The sequence below is a fragment of the Archocentrus centrarchus genome, chromosome 5 (assembly GCF_007364275.1).
Source record: "Archocentrus centrarchus isolate MPI-CPG fArcCen1 chromosome 5, fArcCen1, whole genome shotgun sequence".
NCBI classification, from domain to species: domain Eukaryota; kingdom Metazoa; phylum Chordata; class Actinopteri; order Cichliformes; family Cichlidae; genus Archocentrus; species Archocentrus centrarchus.
In genome coordinates this window covers 7,691,094-7,710,297 of record NC_044350.1, presented here as the reverse complement: position 1 = coordinate 7,710,297, position 19,204 = coordinate 7,691,094, and the positions used below count along the sequence as shown (strand labels likewise).

Genomic DNA, 19,204 nt, shown 5'->3' with positions numbered 1-19,204 from the left:
TTTTTCACTCATTTCCAGTCCAGTCCTTGTACCTGACCAATTTAAGAGGAATGTTTGTTTGTTAAGCCACTAAACACTGACCTATAAATCATTCGAGCATAAAAAGGCACCTAATTCAAGGCATGAATCAGTGTTGTGTCTACACATAACAGACAACTTAGCAAAGAAGCAATTTTAAATTGTATCTTTAGGCTCTTTGTTACTAAAAGCCTGTCACAGAAACACATAATTTGTTCCCATTTCTTTAGTTGAACCTACAAAAAAATGTCAATGAAAACACAGTTTGACAGGCATAAAATAGTATAAGAGCTATCAGCGTGAAACTAAGAAGGGAAGATATGCCTCGTCTTGGCATATCTCAGAATGGTGTGCAGTGTGTACTTACAAAATCTGAAGAAGTGGACAAGTGGAAGACGAAAGAAGAAGTGCCAGGCCTAAAAGCTATCTGCAGCAAATGAACAGTATGTGAAAGTCATGTCCTTAAGTTGTCCCTCTTCAGCTGATCCATCTACTGTTTCACTGAAGCCTGATTGGAAATGGTCTCAGTGGAAGGGTGGCTGTCAAGAAGCTATTCATCAGGAAGGAAACAGGGAAAAAAAAAGTTGAGTTATGCCAAATTACACAAGAACTGGACTGAAAATCAGTAGTAACAGGTCTGATGGAGTGATGAACCCAAACTTGAAATGTTTGGTTCAAATCATTGTCAATAAGTACCGAGGAGGTGAGGAAAGAGGTACAACAGTGAGTGTCTGCAGCCATCTGTAAAACACAGCAGAAGCTCTGTCATGGTTTGGGGCTGCATTTCAGCCAGTGGTGTTGGAGATCCTGTCAAAATTGATGGAATTATAAATGCAGAAAAGCACCATCAGATGTCGATCTATCATGCAGTATCATTTGGAAAGTGTCTGATTGACAACAGCTTCATTTTTCAGCATGACAATGATCCCAAACACATTGCCAATGGAGTAAAATCATACCTGGATGGAAAAACCACACAGTGAAACACTCAGTCATGAACCTCCCTAGAGCCCAGACCACATCATTACTGAAGCAGTGTGGGATCATCTTGACAGAGAACAGAACAAAAGGCAGCCAACATCCAGAGAAGAGCTTTGAATGTCCTTCCAGAAGCCTGGAGAACTATTCCTGAAGACTACTTAAAGAAATGAGAAGAAAGCTGCCCAAGAGAGTTCAGGCTGCTGAAGAATAAACGTGGTCACACCAAATATTGACTTTAAAGGTTGTTACAATTGTACAAACTCCGTTTTTGTCTTATATACTGTATTTCCACGTATGTTTGCCCATGTTTCAATAAATTGCTGCACCTGTTTCCCGTTTTCCAGCAAAATATAAAGAATTGAGGGGTAGCGCAAGACTTTTGAAAGATACTGCAAATTACCATCAAATGGACTAGGTGACCCAAATTACAGCTGCACACTCATATAGATCACTTTCTTTTTCTGATCAAACCTAAGAATGATAACCATCATTTGTCCCAAGTTAGAAGTTAGAATTTTCTGTCAAATGTAATCACAGAGCTTTTAAATCTGGTTCTTTTGTTTTGATGATGACAAAGCACTGGAATACAACAGATCTGAAAATAGTCGGTGACAGAAAAAAAAAAAAGGCTTTGCAGCTAAACCAATAATGGACCTTTACTTATTCCTCTGCATATAGCTTTTCTTTCTCTTTTTTCTTTTGGCTAAGATTGGTTTTATTTAAAAAGAACTAGAAAGAAAGTACAATGGTAAAAGCATGTCATGCGTGCTGCAGAAAAGGGGATTACACCTTGGAAGTCCCATCAGACAGATTGGAAACTTGTTACAAGCGTCATTGCGATAATGATTGGATAAAAGGATGAAAACTTCCTAGAAAGACCAGTGCAACCTGCGTCAAATCTGCCTAAAAAAGAGAACAAAAGAAATTGCAGAGATAGCTGAACACTTGCAAATTATCCACCTTTTACTAAGTGAGGTCTATTATACACGTTCTACTCCAAATAATTTCAGAGTCAGTGTCACTGTAATTTTTTAATATTTTTCAGCATTTTTCATAAAACATTATCATGTTTAGATTTTAAGCAGATTAGGTCACAAGAACGGCATGTATGTGTTTGAATTCATATACATGTGTTCACCTGGGTGAGTACAGCAGAGTTAGCAAGGTCAGTGGTGCTCAGATGTCAGTAATTGTTTATACCTAAGAGTCTTAGGTAATGGTGGGACAGCTGAGCTTTTAAAACCTAAAGAGATCATGATGTCACACAACTGACATGGATCAAGGATTATGACAGCAGGATGTTTTTGCGAAGGGAACTCCCCACCACCACCACCACCACTACCATTATACATCACAATTCAATTCAATTCAGTTTTATTTATATAGCCGCAAATCACAAAAAACAATTGTCTCAACGCACCATACAATAATTACAGAGACGGTGGGAAGAAAAAAAACTCCCTTTTAACAGGAAGAAACCGCCGGCAGAACCAGGTTCAGGGAGGGGCAGTCATATCTGCTGTGACTGGTTGGGAGTGAGGAGAAAGAGACAGGACAAAACACAAGCTGTGGAAGAGAGCCAGAAGTCAATAATAACTCATGACTAAATGCAGAGTAGTGTATAAACACATAGTGAAAAGTGGTGAAGTAAAAGAAACAGTGCATCATGGGAACCCCTTAGCAGCCTAGGCCTATTGCAGCATAACTAAGGGAGGCTTCAGGGTCACCTGATCCAGCCCTAACTATAAGCGTGATGAAAAAGGAAGGTTTTAAGCCTAATCTTAGAAATAGAGAGGGTGTCTGTCTCCCAAATCCAAACTGGGAGTTGGTTCCACAGAAGAGGCGCCTGAAAGCTGAACGCTCTGCCTCCCATTCTACTCTTAATTATCCTATGAACCACAAGAAAGCCAGCAGTCTGAGAGCAAAGTGCTGTGTTGGGGTAATATAGTACTATGAGGTCCTTAAGATAAATCAGTACTCTAGCTACAGCTTTTTGGATCAGCTGAAGGCTTTTCGGGGAGCTTTTAGGACAGCCTCATAACAATGAATTACAATAATACAGCCTAGAAGTAATAAATGCATGAATTAGCTTTTCAGCATCACTCTGAGACAGGATGTTTCAAATTTTTGAAATACTGTGCAAATGCAAGAAAGCAGTCCTACATCTTTGTTTAATATGTGCATTGAAGTACATATACTGGTTAAAAATGACTCAAAAACTCCACACAGTGTTACTTGAGGCCAAGGTAATGCCATCCAGAGTAAGTATCTGGTTAGACACCATGTTTCTAAGATTTGTACAGCCAAGTACAATAACTTCAGTTTTATCTAAATTTCAAAGCAGGAAATTAGATTTCATCCAGGCTTTTATTCTTGCAGTTTAACTAATTGGTGTGTGTCATCTGGCTTTATGGATAGATAAAGCTGGGTATCATCTGCATGACAGTGAAAATGTATGCAATACTTTCTAATAATACGGTCTAAACAAAGCATATGTAGTGTAAATAGAATTGATCCCAGCACAGAACCCTGTGGAACTCCATAATAAACCTTAGTGTGTGAAGAAAACTCCTCATTCGCATAAACAAATTGGAGTCTATTAGATAAATATGATTCAAACCCCTGCAGTGTAGTACCCTTAATGCCAATGGCATGCTCTAATCTCTGTATTAAAATATTATGGTCAAGAGTATTAAATGCTGCATTGAGGTCTAGCAGGATAAACACAGAGATGAATCCACTGTCAGAGGTTATAAGAAAATCACTTGTAACCTTTACTAATGCTGTTTCTGTACTGTGACAAATTCTGAAACCTGACTGAAACGCTTTAAATAAACCATAATTATAGAGCAACATAATCTGTGTTGCACCTTGAGGTGAGGTGTTTGTTGTGATGTGGTGCTATTTAAATAAAAGTGAATTGAACTGCTTTAAGCTGTGCATTTGTGAGTTATACCAGGGAGTCAAGCACTTCTGATTTGAAGTTTTTTCTTTCAGAGGAGCCACAGTATCCAGAGTCCTACGCAGTGAGGATGTAAAACTACTGACGAAATGAACCAAATTCCTTGTGTGTGTAAACATACTTGGCCAAAATAAACCTGATACTGATTCTGATCTGTCTCTGAGGGAGTAGAGTTTAGGTAGTTACTCTGCACTATGCTGGCACATGGCATTAAAGAGCATAATAATAGAGAAATTATATCCTTAAACTTAGTTACAGCACGTTCAGAAAGACTTCTACTGTAATATAATGTATTCCCCATTGTGTAATTCATTCAAGTAAATGTTAAATGTTATTAAGAAATTATCAGACAAAAGAGGGTTTTCAGGGAATGCTGTTTAGTTATCCGTTTCTATGCCATATGTCAGAACAAGATCCAGAATGTGGTTGAAGTGGTGGGTAGGCTCATTTACATCTTGAGAGAAGCCAAATAAAGCTGCAGAAGCTGCAATAAATTTGGCCCGATTTCTGGAAATGACAGTTGCTTCATCCAAAGTGGGATGGATGCTGTCTCAAGACCAGGTTTTCCTCAGAAAGTTTCCCAATTATCTATAAAGCCCACGTTGTTTTTTGGACAGGACTCAGACATCCAGCAATTTAAGGAGAACATGTCGCTCCTGGTCCAACTGCGGAGGGTCCAGAAAAAAACGACAGAGTCCGGCATTGGTTTTGCAAAGTTACACACTCATTCAATATTAACTTTAGTGACCTCCGATTGGCGTAACTGAGTGTATGACCTTACCAAATTTACATTTAGCCTTAGTGAGCAGTTTAAAATTTCCTTGAATGTCACCTGCTCTGGCCCCTGGAAGACATTCGACTATGGTTGCTGGTGTTGCTAGCTTCATGTTTCTCAAAATAGAGTCAACGGGTTGGTGATGTATCGGGGGCTTCTGTTTAGGACTACATTTCCTCGTCAGTCACCCAGCCGGCCTGCTTTCCTGGCTGCTCGGGATCTGCTGGGGGGAGCTACCTTGGTCCTCACCGACTACAGGGACCTGCATAGACATACATACATAAGTATTTTGTCTATGGGGGGCCTGGCTATCCACAGGATTTTTTTCAGGGTGTGGAGCCTGGCCTCCAAGGCTACAAACAGGCTACATTTATTACAAGTATCATTATTAATAAAGGAGGATAACTAAACATCTGACATAAACAGCAGGAACGTGCAGAACAGACAGAAGAAGGTTACACATGTTAGAGTCAGCAGAGAGCTAAGCTAATAGCTACATTTGGCTAGCAAATCCCTAAAAACACACTAAGTGAATAATGTGAATATAATTTGCAAATGATTCAGCAGAGAGTGCTTTGAATAAAGCAAAAATATACAGTATGAAATAAGTCATTATCTAGATGAATCCTGCAACACAATAACATGACTGTGCTCAGTAACAGGAGCAGGAAATGATACAATGCCAACAACAAGTGACGCTGCATGCATCCATCAGTCCTCATTGCTTTCAGTTTAAGGTTGTGGGGGAGCTGGAGTCTATCTCGGCTGTCATAGGTGGTATACAGCCTGGACAGAGCACCAGTCTATCATAGGCCTAACACAGACAGACAGACAGATCACTGTTTTATCTGGCTGCTCTTAGAGATACTTTGAAACTGTATGAAAGTCTATCCCTGATATGCTGATATCTAATGAATGCACAGGCTTGTTTCATTTTGTAAAATCCTTCTAGGTTCTAAAGTGTTTCATCAGGTTGTAAATACATGGTTACATGTTTGTGCTGAACAGCACAGGATGACTCCTTGTATTTCTGTTTAGATGCAAAGGTCTTCTAGAAGCTGATACGTAATTGAACATCAGTAAATAGTTATTTTACTGTTAATATTCCATTTTATTAATGACAATAATCTTAACATATAATAATGACAGAATTTTGTCATTTTAATTATTAGTTTGTGTAGTATAAAAAACAGCTATATGAATGTCATACTATAGAAATATCAACTTACACAAATGAGTTTGCAGTTACATTATGATGACATTAATATGTAATCTTTTACATATTTTAATGACCATCACATGATATTGTCATCTTGACACCACTGCCAAAGGACACCTTATGTCATGGATATTTGTATAGTCATGAGGATCTTTTTTATACATCCCAAACCAATTTTTTCTTACATCAAACAAAATAGTTTTGTTGCTTAAACCTAACAAAGTTCAATGTAAATCTCACCTTAACCTTACATGAACAGTTTACAAAGAACATTTTTTCAGGACACTTTAGCACTGACATCTCTATCTGCTGGTCTAGATCAGCTGAGCTTGAAGGTAAGACACTGACTTGGGTTGTTGATATTTTTTGTTGACTGCTGTATTCACTACTTGAGCTGTAGCTCAGGTGGTGGAGCAGGTCATCTACTAATCAGAGGTTTGGTGGTTTGATCCCCGGCTGCTCCAGTCTGTGTGCCAAAGTAACCTTGGGCAAGATACTGAACTCCGAGCTGCTCCTGATGCATTCATCGGAGTGAGAATGTGTGTGTGTGAATGTTAGATAGAAACCACTTAGACGTAGAAAGTTCTGGTGTGAATGGATGAATGAGGCATGCTGTATAAAGTGCTTTGAGTGCTCATGTTCAGGAGAAAAGTGCAATATCAGAACCAGTCCATTTACCATTTACTGCAACAAAATTAACAGTTAAGTCTGAAAATAATTCCGTGCTGAATTAATCACATATCCCCCAAAGCAAACAAGATGATACAAAAATGCAGGAGACTGACATTATTACTTATAAGATGGCAGCGGTCTGGCCACTGAGCTGAGGAGCTACTCCAAAGTAGGACACATCTTTTTATGTTCTCAAGACTCATCATTTAGAGCCCAAAACTGATCTGTCAACCAGAGCAGGTCGAGGTGGGGTGAGCATAACAGGTGTATATATATATATATATATATATATATATATATATATATATATATATATATATATATATATATATATATATATATATATATATATATATATATATATACAGCAGACAGCCCTTAGAAATGTCTTATGTACTTCCAGGTGCCAACATCTGTCAAAATAAAGAAAGCAGTCTGGGTGAAGATATGTACAGTATTAATTTTATTAAAAATAAACATTGTTTTTTAAAATGAAACTGAATTTGGGAATGTATTTTACAGTCTTTTTATGTGAAAACAAAAACAACTAAATTTTCTTTTGAAAAAAAAAAATTATTGTCATTCACAGTTACAGTGTTTTGTGTTATTTTACATTAGATAAATCAGTCCATGGTTTATTTTGTACTTTTATTGATATTTTAAAAATAACAAGAAAACTCTGAAATTTATGGTTAAATCTCTGATATATAACACGTTGTTTTTTACAGTCTGTATGAAATTACACAATCATAAGTTATTTATCCCTGGCTTTAGCAAATACAGTTACAATATTTCTAACCATCTTCACCCAGTTTTACTTCTTCTTACCTGTCTGTCAGTGTTGACCTTCAACACATTTTTGTACTGCAGTATTTTGTTCTGATGTGAAAAAATTCCAGTACTCTGCTGTGTGCAGAGATCCATCCTCCACATGGGATAATCCTTTCTTGAACCTGATACGATAATGAAGGTAAAGATCATCCATCCTAATGCCAACAGAAAGCAGGTTAATCAAGATCAGACCGAATGTGATTTGCAGTCGTAATAGCGTTGGTGGCTGGATTAGCTGATCCCAAAACAATGTCCTTCCCTCTACAGGGGAGGTAATTGAACCATCTTGTGCACTGGCACTCTAACCTGTTTGCTTTTAGGTGGATATATGTTTGTCAGTAATATCCTAAAACCAGGGTACAGCCTGGACAGGGTGCCTGTCCATCACAAGCCAAATTCATAAAGCTCCAATAAAGAGGTACCAATTAATCTGGCATCTTTTGGTGTCTTTGTTATGTGGGGGGGGGGGGGGGGGGGGGGGGCAGGAAGATCCTAAGAAGACCCACACAGGTACAGTGAGAACAACTCTACACAGAAAAACCTAATGCAGATTTAAACCCACAACCTTCTCACTACGTAATTGATGACATTTACTCAGTGCTGTCACCTAATTAATGAATAAATAACTGTGTAACCATTTAATTAATTAAATGTTTGACAGTCCAGTAAGTTTATCCCCACTCCCTCTGCTGCTTTAGTCTAGCACACCTACAGATGCTGCACTAAACCATCCATCCATTCTCTTCCGTTTATCCTGTTCAGGGTCGTGGGGGGGCTGGAGCCTATCCCAGCTGACATAGGGCAAGAGGCAGGGTACACAGGTCGCCAGCCTGTGGCAGGACCAACACAGAGAGACAAACAACCATTCACACCTATGGGCAATTTAGAGTGACCAATTAACCTAACCCCAGTAACTGCATGTGTTTGGACTGTGGGAGGAAACCCACACAAACACGGGGAGAACATGTAAACTCCACACAGAAACCCAGACCTTCTAGATGTCCTTCTAGCTGTGAGGCAATAGTGCTAACCACCACACCACCGATGCTGCAATAACCATCACACAAAAAAATTTAATTAAACACTAGGCAGAGGGATCCTCATTCCTGTGGATCTGGACAAGATCACATGTTTAAGTCTCTTCCTAGTCCCTTAGGACCAGCTCTCAAACTCAGATACAAACTATGCAATGGTCATACTCCTGTAATGAAACAAACAGATGCATGAATGGTCAAACATGCAGAAGCCATGTGAGTCATCTTGCTTTTCTTACTCAGCAGGCAGCAAAAGCCCAAGCTGTGTCTGTGTCCACCCAGAAGCCCAAGAGGAAGGTGACCAGGATAGTATTGATCATCATGCTGGGCTTTCTATCACACGGACGTACAGCATGTCAGCTTTGCTTTCCAGATTATGAACAACCACAGCTGGTCTTTTGATTTGAGATTTGCTTCTATGCTGTCTATCTTTTCCAGATCCTCTGCAGTCTCTAACCTAGTTATTGGTCCTGCCATTCTGGGCAGGCACGAAAGAACAACATGGACATCACATGTCTCCACATTCTGGAGGCTTACAGTCTACAGTGTTCCTTTTCATAATTAGCAGAATCACAAAAAAATTATATAGACTAAAAGTGGGTTTAAATTAAAATGCCTTATTAAAGCATCACACATGCACCAAGAAGCAGCAAATTATTCAGCTGAATTCAATTCAGTTTTATTTATATAGCACCAAATCACAACAATAGCAACCTCAAGGCACTTTAATTCATAAGTTAAAGACCCTGAAATGATACAGAGAAAACCCCAACAATCAGACGACCCCCTATGAGCAAGCACTTGGTGACAGTGGGAATAAAAAACTCCCTTTTAACAGTGAAACTCTGGCAGAACCAGGATCAGGGAGGGGCAGCCATTTGCTGTGACTGTTTGGGGGGGTGAGGAGAGGGAGACGGGACAAAAGACACACTACTGTGGAAGAGAGTCAGAGATTAATAATAACTAATGATTAAATGCAGAGTGGTGTATAAACACAGACTTAAATAAACTTATATAAATACAGTTATATAGATATTAATAGAAACTGGTATAAGCAGCCTTTTCTCATTGTTAAAACCTAACCAAATGAAGATGCTGAGGATGAGTGGAGACAAGGATGAAGAGTCCTTGACATAGTCAGTCACCAAACTCTCCAAAGCGGGACCTGCTTGGAGTGGAAATGCATGGGATTGGGTTGATTCTTTTCAAACTACTGCTGACTGACTGGTCATATGATAATTGTGTTTTTGAATATTCACACACACACACACACACACTAAATTGCTTAGGTTCTGCAAGTTTTTCCTGTAGGAAATAGTCTACATCTTTCACTGCCCAATAAAATTTAATAAAATAAGAAACTGTTCAGCAGGCTACTTTAATACTTCTGTTTCCCTCCTATAACTTCCTCCCTCTTAAGTATGCTTATGCACATCCGGTTGTTGGAATGACAATGAGCCAATTCTGTGATTACACTGTCATCTTAAATCTTACCACCAAGTGTTACCATGAAGCCTTCAGTCTTGCATGCTAGTGCAACAAAAGCTTTACCTTAAGCTCAGCGAAGGCAGCAAAATGCCAAAGAGGTAACACAAAGCTTGAGTTAAATCCCCGTGCAAAATAGAGTGTAATCCACTTAACATGAGATTATCAAATATAATGTGATTGGAAACCAGATTAGCAGGTGGAGACCTGCAGAGAACTTCCTTAGGAAAGAGGGATTAACCTATTTAACCAGGTTTAGATGTTGAAAGCATATCTGCATATGTACATTTATGCTTGTGTTTGTCAAAATCAAATGCCTTTGAATTCAGATACCTGCCAAAGAACTAAATCTTAATATTTACCATCACAGAACACAACACAGAACTGGAAATCACTAAAGCAGCGACGCCAGTTAATAAAATAAAAATCTATGAAGTCAATTAAATTAGTAATTTAATTAATTAGTCAATTAAATAATCAATTATCCACTTTATAGTGATCAGTGTCATGAGGCCCTTTATAAACATCAATACGACACAGGCGGCCAATAGAGACCGAGACGGCAGAACTCTTAACGGAATAGCATTCATGTCTGCTCCTTAAATTCATTCTTTGACAGAGCGTATGCAGCACGTAATTTGAGCTATAACATCAGCCGGAATACGCTACACAAAAATGAGAGGTAATCGCGATATGGAGCTGCCAGAGGACTTCTGGATACCCGTTAAGCTGGACACAAACAACATCACATCACTTAGCCCTTTCCTGGTTCCACAGGACCACTTGGGGGATTCACTCACCTTCTACGCCATGGCAGCATTCATGTTATTCGTATTTGTATTTGGCACTTTTATCAATGTCCTTACCATTGCTTGCACCGTCCAATACAAGAAACTTCGATCCCACCTCAACTACATCCTGCTGAACCTGGCAGCAGCAAACCTCATTGTGTCCTGTGTGGGCTCCTTCACTGCCTGCTGCTCGTTTGCATTCAGATATTTCATCTTTGGTGCACTAGCGTGCAAGATTGAAGGTTTTTTGGTAACACTCGGTGGTAAGTTTTGAGTTAAAGACAATACACAGAATCTATTGTAGCCTAGCTTTCTTTTATTTTATACTGATTTCAAAAGGGAATTAAATTGTTTGCCTGTCATTGCAGGTATGGTAAGCCTGTGGTCCCTTGCTGTGATAGCTTTTGAAAGATGGCTTGTGATCTGCAAGCCACTGGGTAACTTCGCTTTCAAGCCCGACCATGCTCTAGCCTGCTGTGCATTCACCTGGTTTTTTGCATTGGCTGCCTCAGCTCCTCCACTGTTTGGATGGAGCAGGTAAGCAACAGAAACACACTTAAAATCAGCTGGCAACACAATACATTTAAACAAATATGCACGCCCAATACGCTTGTGCTTTTCTCTGCAGGTATATTCCAGAAGGCCTGCAGTGCTCCTGTGGACCAGACTGGTACACCACAAACAACAAATACAACAATGAGTCCTATGTGATGTTCCTTTTCTGCTTCTGCTTTGCTGTTCCTTTGACCACAATTATCTTCTGCTACTCCCAGCTGCTCATTACACTGAAAATGGTGAGGCAAAATAACACACATAATTTTACTGTAAAGACTTATCATCATTTTGGTCTACTGAAATGACTTAATTTATATTTGTTACACCAAAAAAAAAAAATCTGTTCATGGTTGAATACATGCTTCTTCTGTCCTAGCAAAGCTAAAATCTAACATTAAATCTACTGTTTAAACTCACATGCTTTTAGCATCACCAGGATTTTTAAGATCACTGTACAAAATAAGCTGTTCTATTTATTGATGTGATTCATGTCACTGCAAACGGTAAACTAGTATTTCTAACATGACCTGGATCACTCCACAATTAACAGGCAGCCAAGGCCCAAGCTGAGTCTGCCTCCACCCAGAAGGCAGAGAAGGAAGTGACCAGGATGGTGGTGATCATGGTGGTGGGCTTCCTGGTGTGCTGGTTGCCATACGCGTCCTTTGCTCTTTGGGTTGTGAACAACCGTGGGCAACCATTTGACCTGAGAATGGCAACTATACCATCTTGTTTCTCAAAGGCTTCAGCAGTCTACAACCCTGTTATCTATGTGGTCTTTAATAAGCAGGTCAGTTAAATGTGAGTGAGTGAGTAATTGGAGAATGTGAGTACTTGGTTCTTAAGGAGGTAATTAGACCACTTTTCTCCTTACAGTTGTCTGCTCTTGGTTTTTAACCTTGTAAAATTGAGTGTACTTCACTACTGAGACTGCTTTATATTCAACTTAAACAGTATGTTCGACCTTTCTGTGACTCGGTTTGGAGGTAGAGCAGCAAATCAGTGGCTGGATTCATGGCTACTCCAGGTCACATGTTGAAGTGTCCTTGAGCAACACATGTCTGTGTTTTTAAGATTTTTATGATGCTAAAGTCTACTCATCCACTTATTTTCCTCACTTTAGCCTATCTTAGCTATGGCCCTAAAGCTATAAATAATTCAGTAATCTTTTTTCTTTTAGTTCGTGGATAAGAATTATGACAAATGGATAAGTTTGCACAGGATTTTGTTGTCCAGTTGATTTAATCTACAAATATTTTTTTCCCTTTCAGTTCCGTACATGTATGTTGGCGATGCTGGGGATGGGAGGAGGTGAGGAGGAGAGCTCAACTACATCATCAGTGACTGAAGTTTCCAAAGTTGGGCCTGCTTAGATAACGCGTCAGCGCTTGCTGATTTCTAATTACTTCCGAACTGTAAATTACAAAGAATGTACATGTGTTTTATCATATGAAAAAAATGTTATCATTCACATAGGAATAATGTGCAAAGTGAAAAATACAAATAAAAATTAATAAAAGACACAAATATCTTTACTGAGTCTGTGTGCTTGACTGGGAAAGAACTCGTTTGCCGAACAGACATATTGTGTTTTCATTTTCCTCGTATTTTTCTGCAGCACACAGATGGTGTTAAAAAGCATACAATTAAAGTAAGCATTATTTTTCTGATGTTATGTAAAATATTGTTGTAAACAGTTATTTTAAATTTCATACTTATTATGTTGTTTAGCCTGTGATTAATATGATCAGCATGTATTTGTACTTTTCCTTATAAATATTTTTATATTGTTGCATAATTGATCAGCCATAATTTTAAACAGGTTACTCTCTTCCAAAAAAAATGCAAAATTATATAATTCAAAAAGGTGTACTTGAAAAGAGGTTTTCTGCTATTTTTTGTAAAAATGTGCATATAAAAGACTTGCATATCTTTTTTTTTTTGCTCTCTCTCCATGCCAGAGATGCAATATGAAAATGGAAATAGACACCATAAGTCATACCCATAGCCTTGAGCCATCTTTGTGTTTTGAAACTGGACATGATGAGCGAAGGGGTGGATGTAGCTGAAAAACTGAGGGCCACATTATGCACATACAAGTGCAACTTGTCGGTCACAGGGTAGGCCTGTTCTAAACATTACCCTACTTTTATATTCTTTCTGATTCTAATGGGGATCAAAGTTTACAAAATTAACATCATGTTATCTTTAATAAGACTACAGACTAACAACTAAGACTGTGAATTTATCAAGGTAGTGTTTACTAAGGGTGTGGATAGAGGTAGCTAAAGACTTTTATACAAAAGGACTTCTTTTTTTCAACCAAAGTGTCATGGTCCCTCCTCCCTCCTGTGTGTGGTGTGTGTGTGTGTGTGTGTCTCTGTCTCTCTCTCTCTCTCTCATCACCCTCGTCATCTGCCTCACCTGGGAGTAAGCAGACACACCTGGGCAGGCTCATCAAGTCTCCTATTTAAGCTGGCCGGTGACGGTTAGTATTCGCTGGATTGTTGCCATCAACAGTCAGTGTGGATAGCGCCCCTTCAAGTTTGCTTGGTATTTTTTTTTTTTGCACACACCTCTTGCTAATCTTTGCCTTTGATTTTTGCACTCAGGTGCCCAGCAGGACAAATCGAGACATTCCCAGAGGAGACAAACAGATGTGAGCTCTGGACTCGTGGACCATCACAAGAGAGGGTCAGAGTGGAGAGAGAGTGAATTCCCCAGACAAGTGAGGACAACGTACCTGTTACTTCTCGCTTTCCATTTGCACTCTGTAAATAAACACTGACAAAACTCTAACCTGGGATTTCTGCCTTCAGTCCTTTCAGCCCCCGCCATGACACAGAGTCCTGCTAGCCATAAGAAAGCATGCATTTTTTTTGTTTGTTTTTAAAGCCTGTCATGTCTGGCAGCTTTTGTAATTAGTATCATGATTTGAATACACTGTTGTGCCAAACATATTTGCTTTTCCAAGATGAGCTCTATGAATTCTCTATAGGCATGTTTAAGGAACTTCCACTTTAGCCTGGACTCCAGAGTCTGGAGTCCAGACCAGTCCAGACAAGGTCAGTTAGTGGAACTACTATGCTAGTCAACTGAAGATAAGCTCTGCCAGGCCTCTGCCACAGCAAGCAAATAAACAAGTGGTCTACATAAACTTGCATCCAATGTAACATTTTTTTTTTTTAATTAAATTTTTTTTTAGTGCAACAAGTTCATTGGTTGATCGGTTACAAACCACCACAGAAGAAGACATGACGTGGTTATGAGAGCTCCTGCTGAAGCTCAGGTAGTAATTGAAATAGAAATCATGTCATGACAGTGTTTAAAAGCCATCTACTGTTAGCACACTGTAACCACGGTGTCACGTCTCGTTTAACTACCTATAATTTTAATGGTTTGAAACCAGCAGTGGTCAGGGCAAGGTAAGCATTGCTTGGCTAGTAAAATTAATGCCATCTTGTGATTGAAACTGGCTATTGTCACCCTGTGTCCCGGCCCATTTCACAATGGCTCAAGCTTTTCTTAGGTCAGCAGCTTTTTCTGACACGCATTGTGGATAAACCTGTGATCTTTGACAGGAGATGGGTGTCAAACATCTTAAGGACTTATCTCATTCTTTCACTCAGAAGTTTGTTCTGTGCACAAAACCAACCAAAATAAGGATCATTTTACTATGGATGCACTCTAAAACTAAATCAACCAGACCCTGCAAGAACTCACAACACTCTTACCTTTCTCCATCTTAGATGGAGAAAGTCAACTGATTATCACACTAAAATTGCTGCACTCCTCAGTGACAGCAACACTTATGAGGTCTTAGCTCTGCTTGTGGGTAACACATCCCATCAAAATGCCACTGACTTCACCAACAAGGTCTGCAAACTTACACTGAATCCAGATGAAACCATAGCGTCCGTTGATGTGGTTTCACTTTTCACGTGTATACCTGCAACCGAGTCGGTGGAGATGATCAGAAAATGACAAGACGGCAAGACATCTCCTTACACAACAGAACCAGCAATGCCCTCAGTGAAAGTGACTGTCACAGGCAGTGATTTGTTCACAGAGGTAAGCACATGCTTGGATAGGCTTGGGCTGAAATGGGACAAACTGGCAGGTGCTACATCTGATGGCTGTCCAAATCTGACAGGAAAAAATGTTGTACTTTTGAAGCAAATGCAAGATAAAATGAACCCACAACTAAAATTATTTTTGTATTGTATTATATGCCAGGAGGTGTTGTGTAAGTCATTGCTAAACATTAACCATGTTATTGATGTTGTAACTAAAATCATTAACTTCATCAAGGCAAGAGCAGTGAATTGCAGACAGTTTGTTGGACTTTTAAAGGTGCTTCAGACTGAAAATGGTGATATGGGCTACCAAACAGCTGTCAGGTGGCTCAGCCTGGGCAGTGTGCAAAAGAGAGTATGAGACCTGAGGGCAAAAATTCAAGAGTTTTGTGAGAAGAAAGGCAAGGACATTTGTTGTTGATTTGTTCACAACTGTTAGTGAATAAATAGTGATAAAATGGTTTTTACTGCACGCGTTTCACATTGTAATTGCCTAACTGTAACATCTACTCTTACCACTAGCAGTTTATAAAGAGATAAAATAATACTGAGCAGAATTAAATTCAGCTTATTGGTGTGGCCCTCCACAACAATCTCAGTCTCTCATGTGACCCCTTGGGAAAATGAGTTGCCCACCCCTAAGTCAGAGTGTAGTGTGAAAAAGATTTAACATGTTAGCAAGGAAAGACTGAATGATGGAGCGGGGAACTCCTGCTAAGCTGAGCAGCACTTTACAATTAGCATCTGAGAGGAAAAAACTTGGTTGACAAATATACAAAGTTTAACCATTTCAGAGTATGTAAAATGAGCTCAAGCTTAACCATCTGCAGCAGTAACATTAATTCATATAACACTAATGGTGAGCATTTTCCTGTAGAATAATAACTTTTCCTTCAGACGATTCAAGCACAATTTGCCAATAATACAGTTTTATGTGTAGTGAGGTGTTTTCATAGTGTTTTATTGCTACGTTTGCAAAAGCAATGGCTCTAAAAAATTCATCCAGCACTCATCATTGTCAGCTAATAGGTCTGGAATGCAAATTTCGTTGTATGTTTACATATAACGACAATAAAATCTTCTTGAATCTTGAATCTAATAGTGAATATTTAGATGATAGCTACAGAAGTAGTAATATTTAAGAGTTCTTCAGCCAGGAAGCATGCAGCAAGATGGAAGAGGCTACCAGTTTATATAAATGAATAAAAAGGCAGGTGCCGCAAAATGGAATATATTAATTTGGTCCAATTTGTCTTGTTAAACAGTAGAGGAAGATTCCTGGGGGGAGGAGCGTGTCATCGTCTCCGCTCATCTTTCAGGAAAAGTCATCACACTCCACTGTTTCAAACAAAGACAGCGCTTTTGAGCACCAGGAGCAATTTCCTTAATGCAGCAGTTAAAAAAAAAAAACCTCTTCTCTGTACAAGTGCATTTTCCAAATTATTGCATATGTATACTGCATATACATGCATTTACCACATCAAGACATTGAACATTTAAGAGATGCAACTTCAGATGAATAATAACTTTACTACAAGTGACATATTAATCGTGGCTTGTGCTTTCTCATTCACAGTTATGTTAGACACAGGTTTATGTATTTTGTTAACTTAGTGGCATGACTGACAGTAGTGACTAGCTAACTGTGTTTTCCTTAGTGATTCCAAAGAACCTGATTGGTCTGAAGCTGGAGACTGCAGCTAGCTTTTGTCTGATACACTGTGTACAAAATAAAATAAAATGTACACAAGGCTTCAAAAAGTAGCTTGCTGAAATAAACTTCAAAGGAAAAGGTTTAAAAAAAAACAGTGGTTACAGAACCTTGTTTTCAAGTACACATGTTTAAATTTTACAGTATTGTATACCAAGAAGACTCTGACCCATAGGGGTAGGTACAGGACCAATAGCATGGATTCTTGCTTCTTGTGGATTGAGGCCTCTGTGGAGGCAGATGCTTCATCGCACTAAGATCTGATGAATTTGGATGCCAGGTCAACGGCTTGGACTTTGGACTATTAACTCAAGCCATCCCTAAGATGTTTTTGTGATCTTAGTCCTGAATATTGTCCGGCTTGCTGCCGGGGCCATTGCCATGTGCCATCTCAAAGTAGCATCCACATAAATGCCAAGATCTGAGGCTTCCCCGTTCATGGTACTGTAACAAGATCATCAGTGTTATAAACTAAACCTGTCAGTGGCACAATATACTGCTCAAAAAATGAAAGGAACAATTTTTAATCAGCATACAGCATTAAGTTGATTAAACTTTTGGGATATTGATGGTCAGTTAAGTAGCAGAGGGGGTTGTTAATCAGTTTCAGCTGCTTTGGTGTTAATGAAATTAACAGCAGGTGTACTTGTGGCTGGCTGTGGCTCAGAAGGTAGAGCAGGTCATCTACTAGTTGGAAGGTTGGTGGTTTGAGCCCTGGCTTTTTCAGTTTGCCACTCAAAGTATCCTTGGGCAAGATACTGAACCCTGAGTTGCTCCAGATGTGTTCATCGGAGTTTGAATGTGTATGAATGCTAGAGAGAAAGCACGTAGATGTAGGATAAAGTGCTTGTATGACTGTGTGTGAAAGGGTGAATCAGACATTGCACCCTGACTGCCATTAGGTATCAGGATGAAATCCTTGGACCCATTGTAAAACCAGGTGCGGTGGGTCCTGGGTTCTTCCTGGTGCATGATAATACCTGTTCTCATGTGGTGAGAGTATCCAGGCTGTTCCTGGAGGATGAAGGAATTGATACCATTGACTGGACCCCATGCTTGCCTTACCTAAATACAATAGAAGACTTCCGCCTCAGACTGTCCAGGATCTCAGTGATCCCCTGGTCCAGATCTGGGAGGAGATCCCCCAGGACACCATCCATTGCCTCATTAGGAGCATACCCTGATGTTGTCAGACACACATAGAAGCAAGTGGGGATCATACAAACTGGTGAAAATTAGTACCATTTTGAGTTGTTGAAATGAAATTTCAGCAAAATGCAAGAATTTTTTTCACTTTGATTTCTAGGGTGTCTTTGAATTTAGCCCTCTGTAGGTTGATAATTTTCATTTCTATCAAACAATGTGGCGGCCTTTCGTTCCTAACACATTACCCAGTCCACATCAGTATAGATATCCAGCATGATATTTTTTTTTTCAGCTTTCATTCCAGCAGAGGATTATAAGCTATGCTGTCTGAAGTGGTGACATAATTAAGAGGTCACAGAGGATATCCTCTGCAGTAAATGGATTTGATTTACAGATTTAATAATGTTGCTTAGCAATAGGAGGAGACCCCAAAAATTAGACTACTGCTCATTCAAAAAATTTCAAGTTTAGTACTGCGCTTACTGTTCCCTAGCCACTGAATTTAAAGTAGATCTGACAAGTGGTTGGCAAAATAAATGAAGAACAGACAGCCAAAGTTTTTTTCTTCAAATTTTAAAATTAGATCAGGATGCTTCTCAAGAAGACTGAAGGCTGCTTCATGGTGAAAAGTAATTGTACCAGAAAAAAAAATTATAAAGCAGCACAACTGAGATTACTGAAGGTAAAACACAAGCATCTGACCTCCTGGAAGTCACTGTAGATGCGATTATATGGATCACAAAAACAGTGCTCTTACAATAGGATGAAACGAGATGATCCTTGCCAAGTCTGGTAATGCGATAGTAATCTGTGTTTTAGCTCATAGGAAGGGTATGTTGTTATGGGAATGCAAGGAAAGCTTTAAATCCTGTCGTTTAGCCAATTATGTTGAGCCTTAGTGATGATCAAAGTTCCTATAAATGCCGCGTTAACGCCCCATCAGACAGG

The 19,204-nt window shown here is 39.2% G+C and overlaps 1 protein-coding gene across 1 annotated transcript; it reads left to right on the top strand.

Annotated features, from left to right (window-relative positions):
- The first annotated feature begins 10,518 nt into the window (after positions 1-10,518).
- On the top strand, positions 10,519-12,854 carry LOC115780107 (blue-sensitive opsin-like). The gene is made up of 5 exons (XM_030729097.1): positions 10,519-11,031; positions 11,137-11,305; positions 11,397-11,562; positions 11,874-12,113; positions 12,595-12,854. Exons 1-5 carry the CDS (start codon positions 10,653-10,655, stop codon positions 12,694-12,696), a joined length of 1,056 nt encoding a protein of 351 aa, XP_030584957.1. The 5' UTR covers positions 10,519-10,652; the 3' UTR covers positions 12,697-12,854.
- The last annotated feature ends 6,350 nt before the right edge of the window (positions 12,855-19,204 follow it).

Coding starts and splice junctions, on each gene's coding strand:
- LOC115780107 (XM_030729097.1), top strand. CDS start 10,653: ATGAGAGGTAATCGCGATATGGAGCTGCCAGAGGACTTCTGGATACCC. Junction 11,563..11,873: donor TGCTCATTACACTGAAAATG/GTGAGGCAAAAT, acceptor CACAATTAACAG/GCAGCCAAGGCCCAAGCTGA. Junction 12,114..12,594: donor ATGTGGTCTTTAATAAGCAG/GTCAGTTAAATG, acceptor TTTCCCTTTCAG/TTCCGTACATGTATGTTGGC.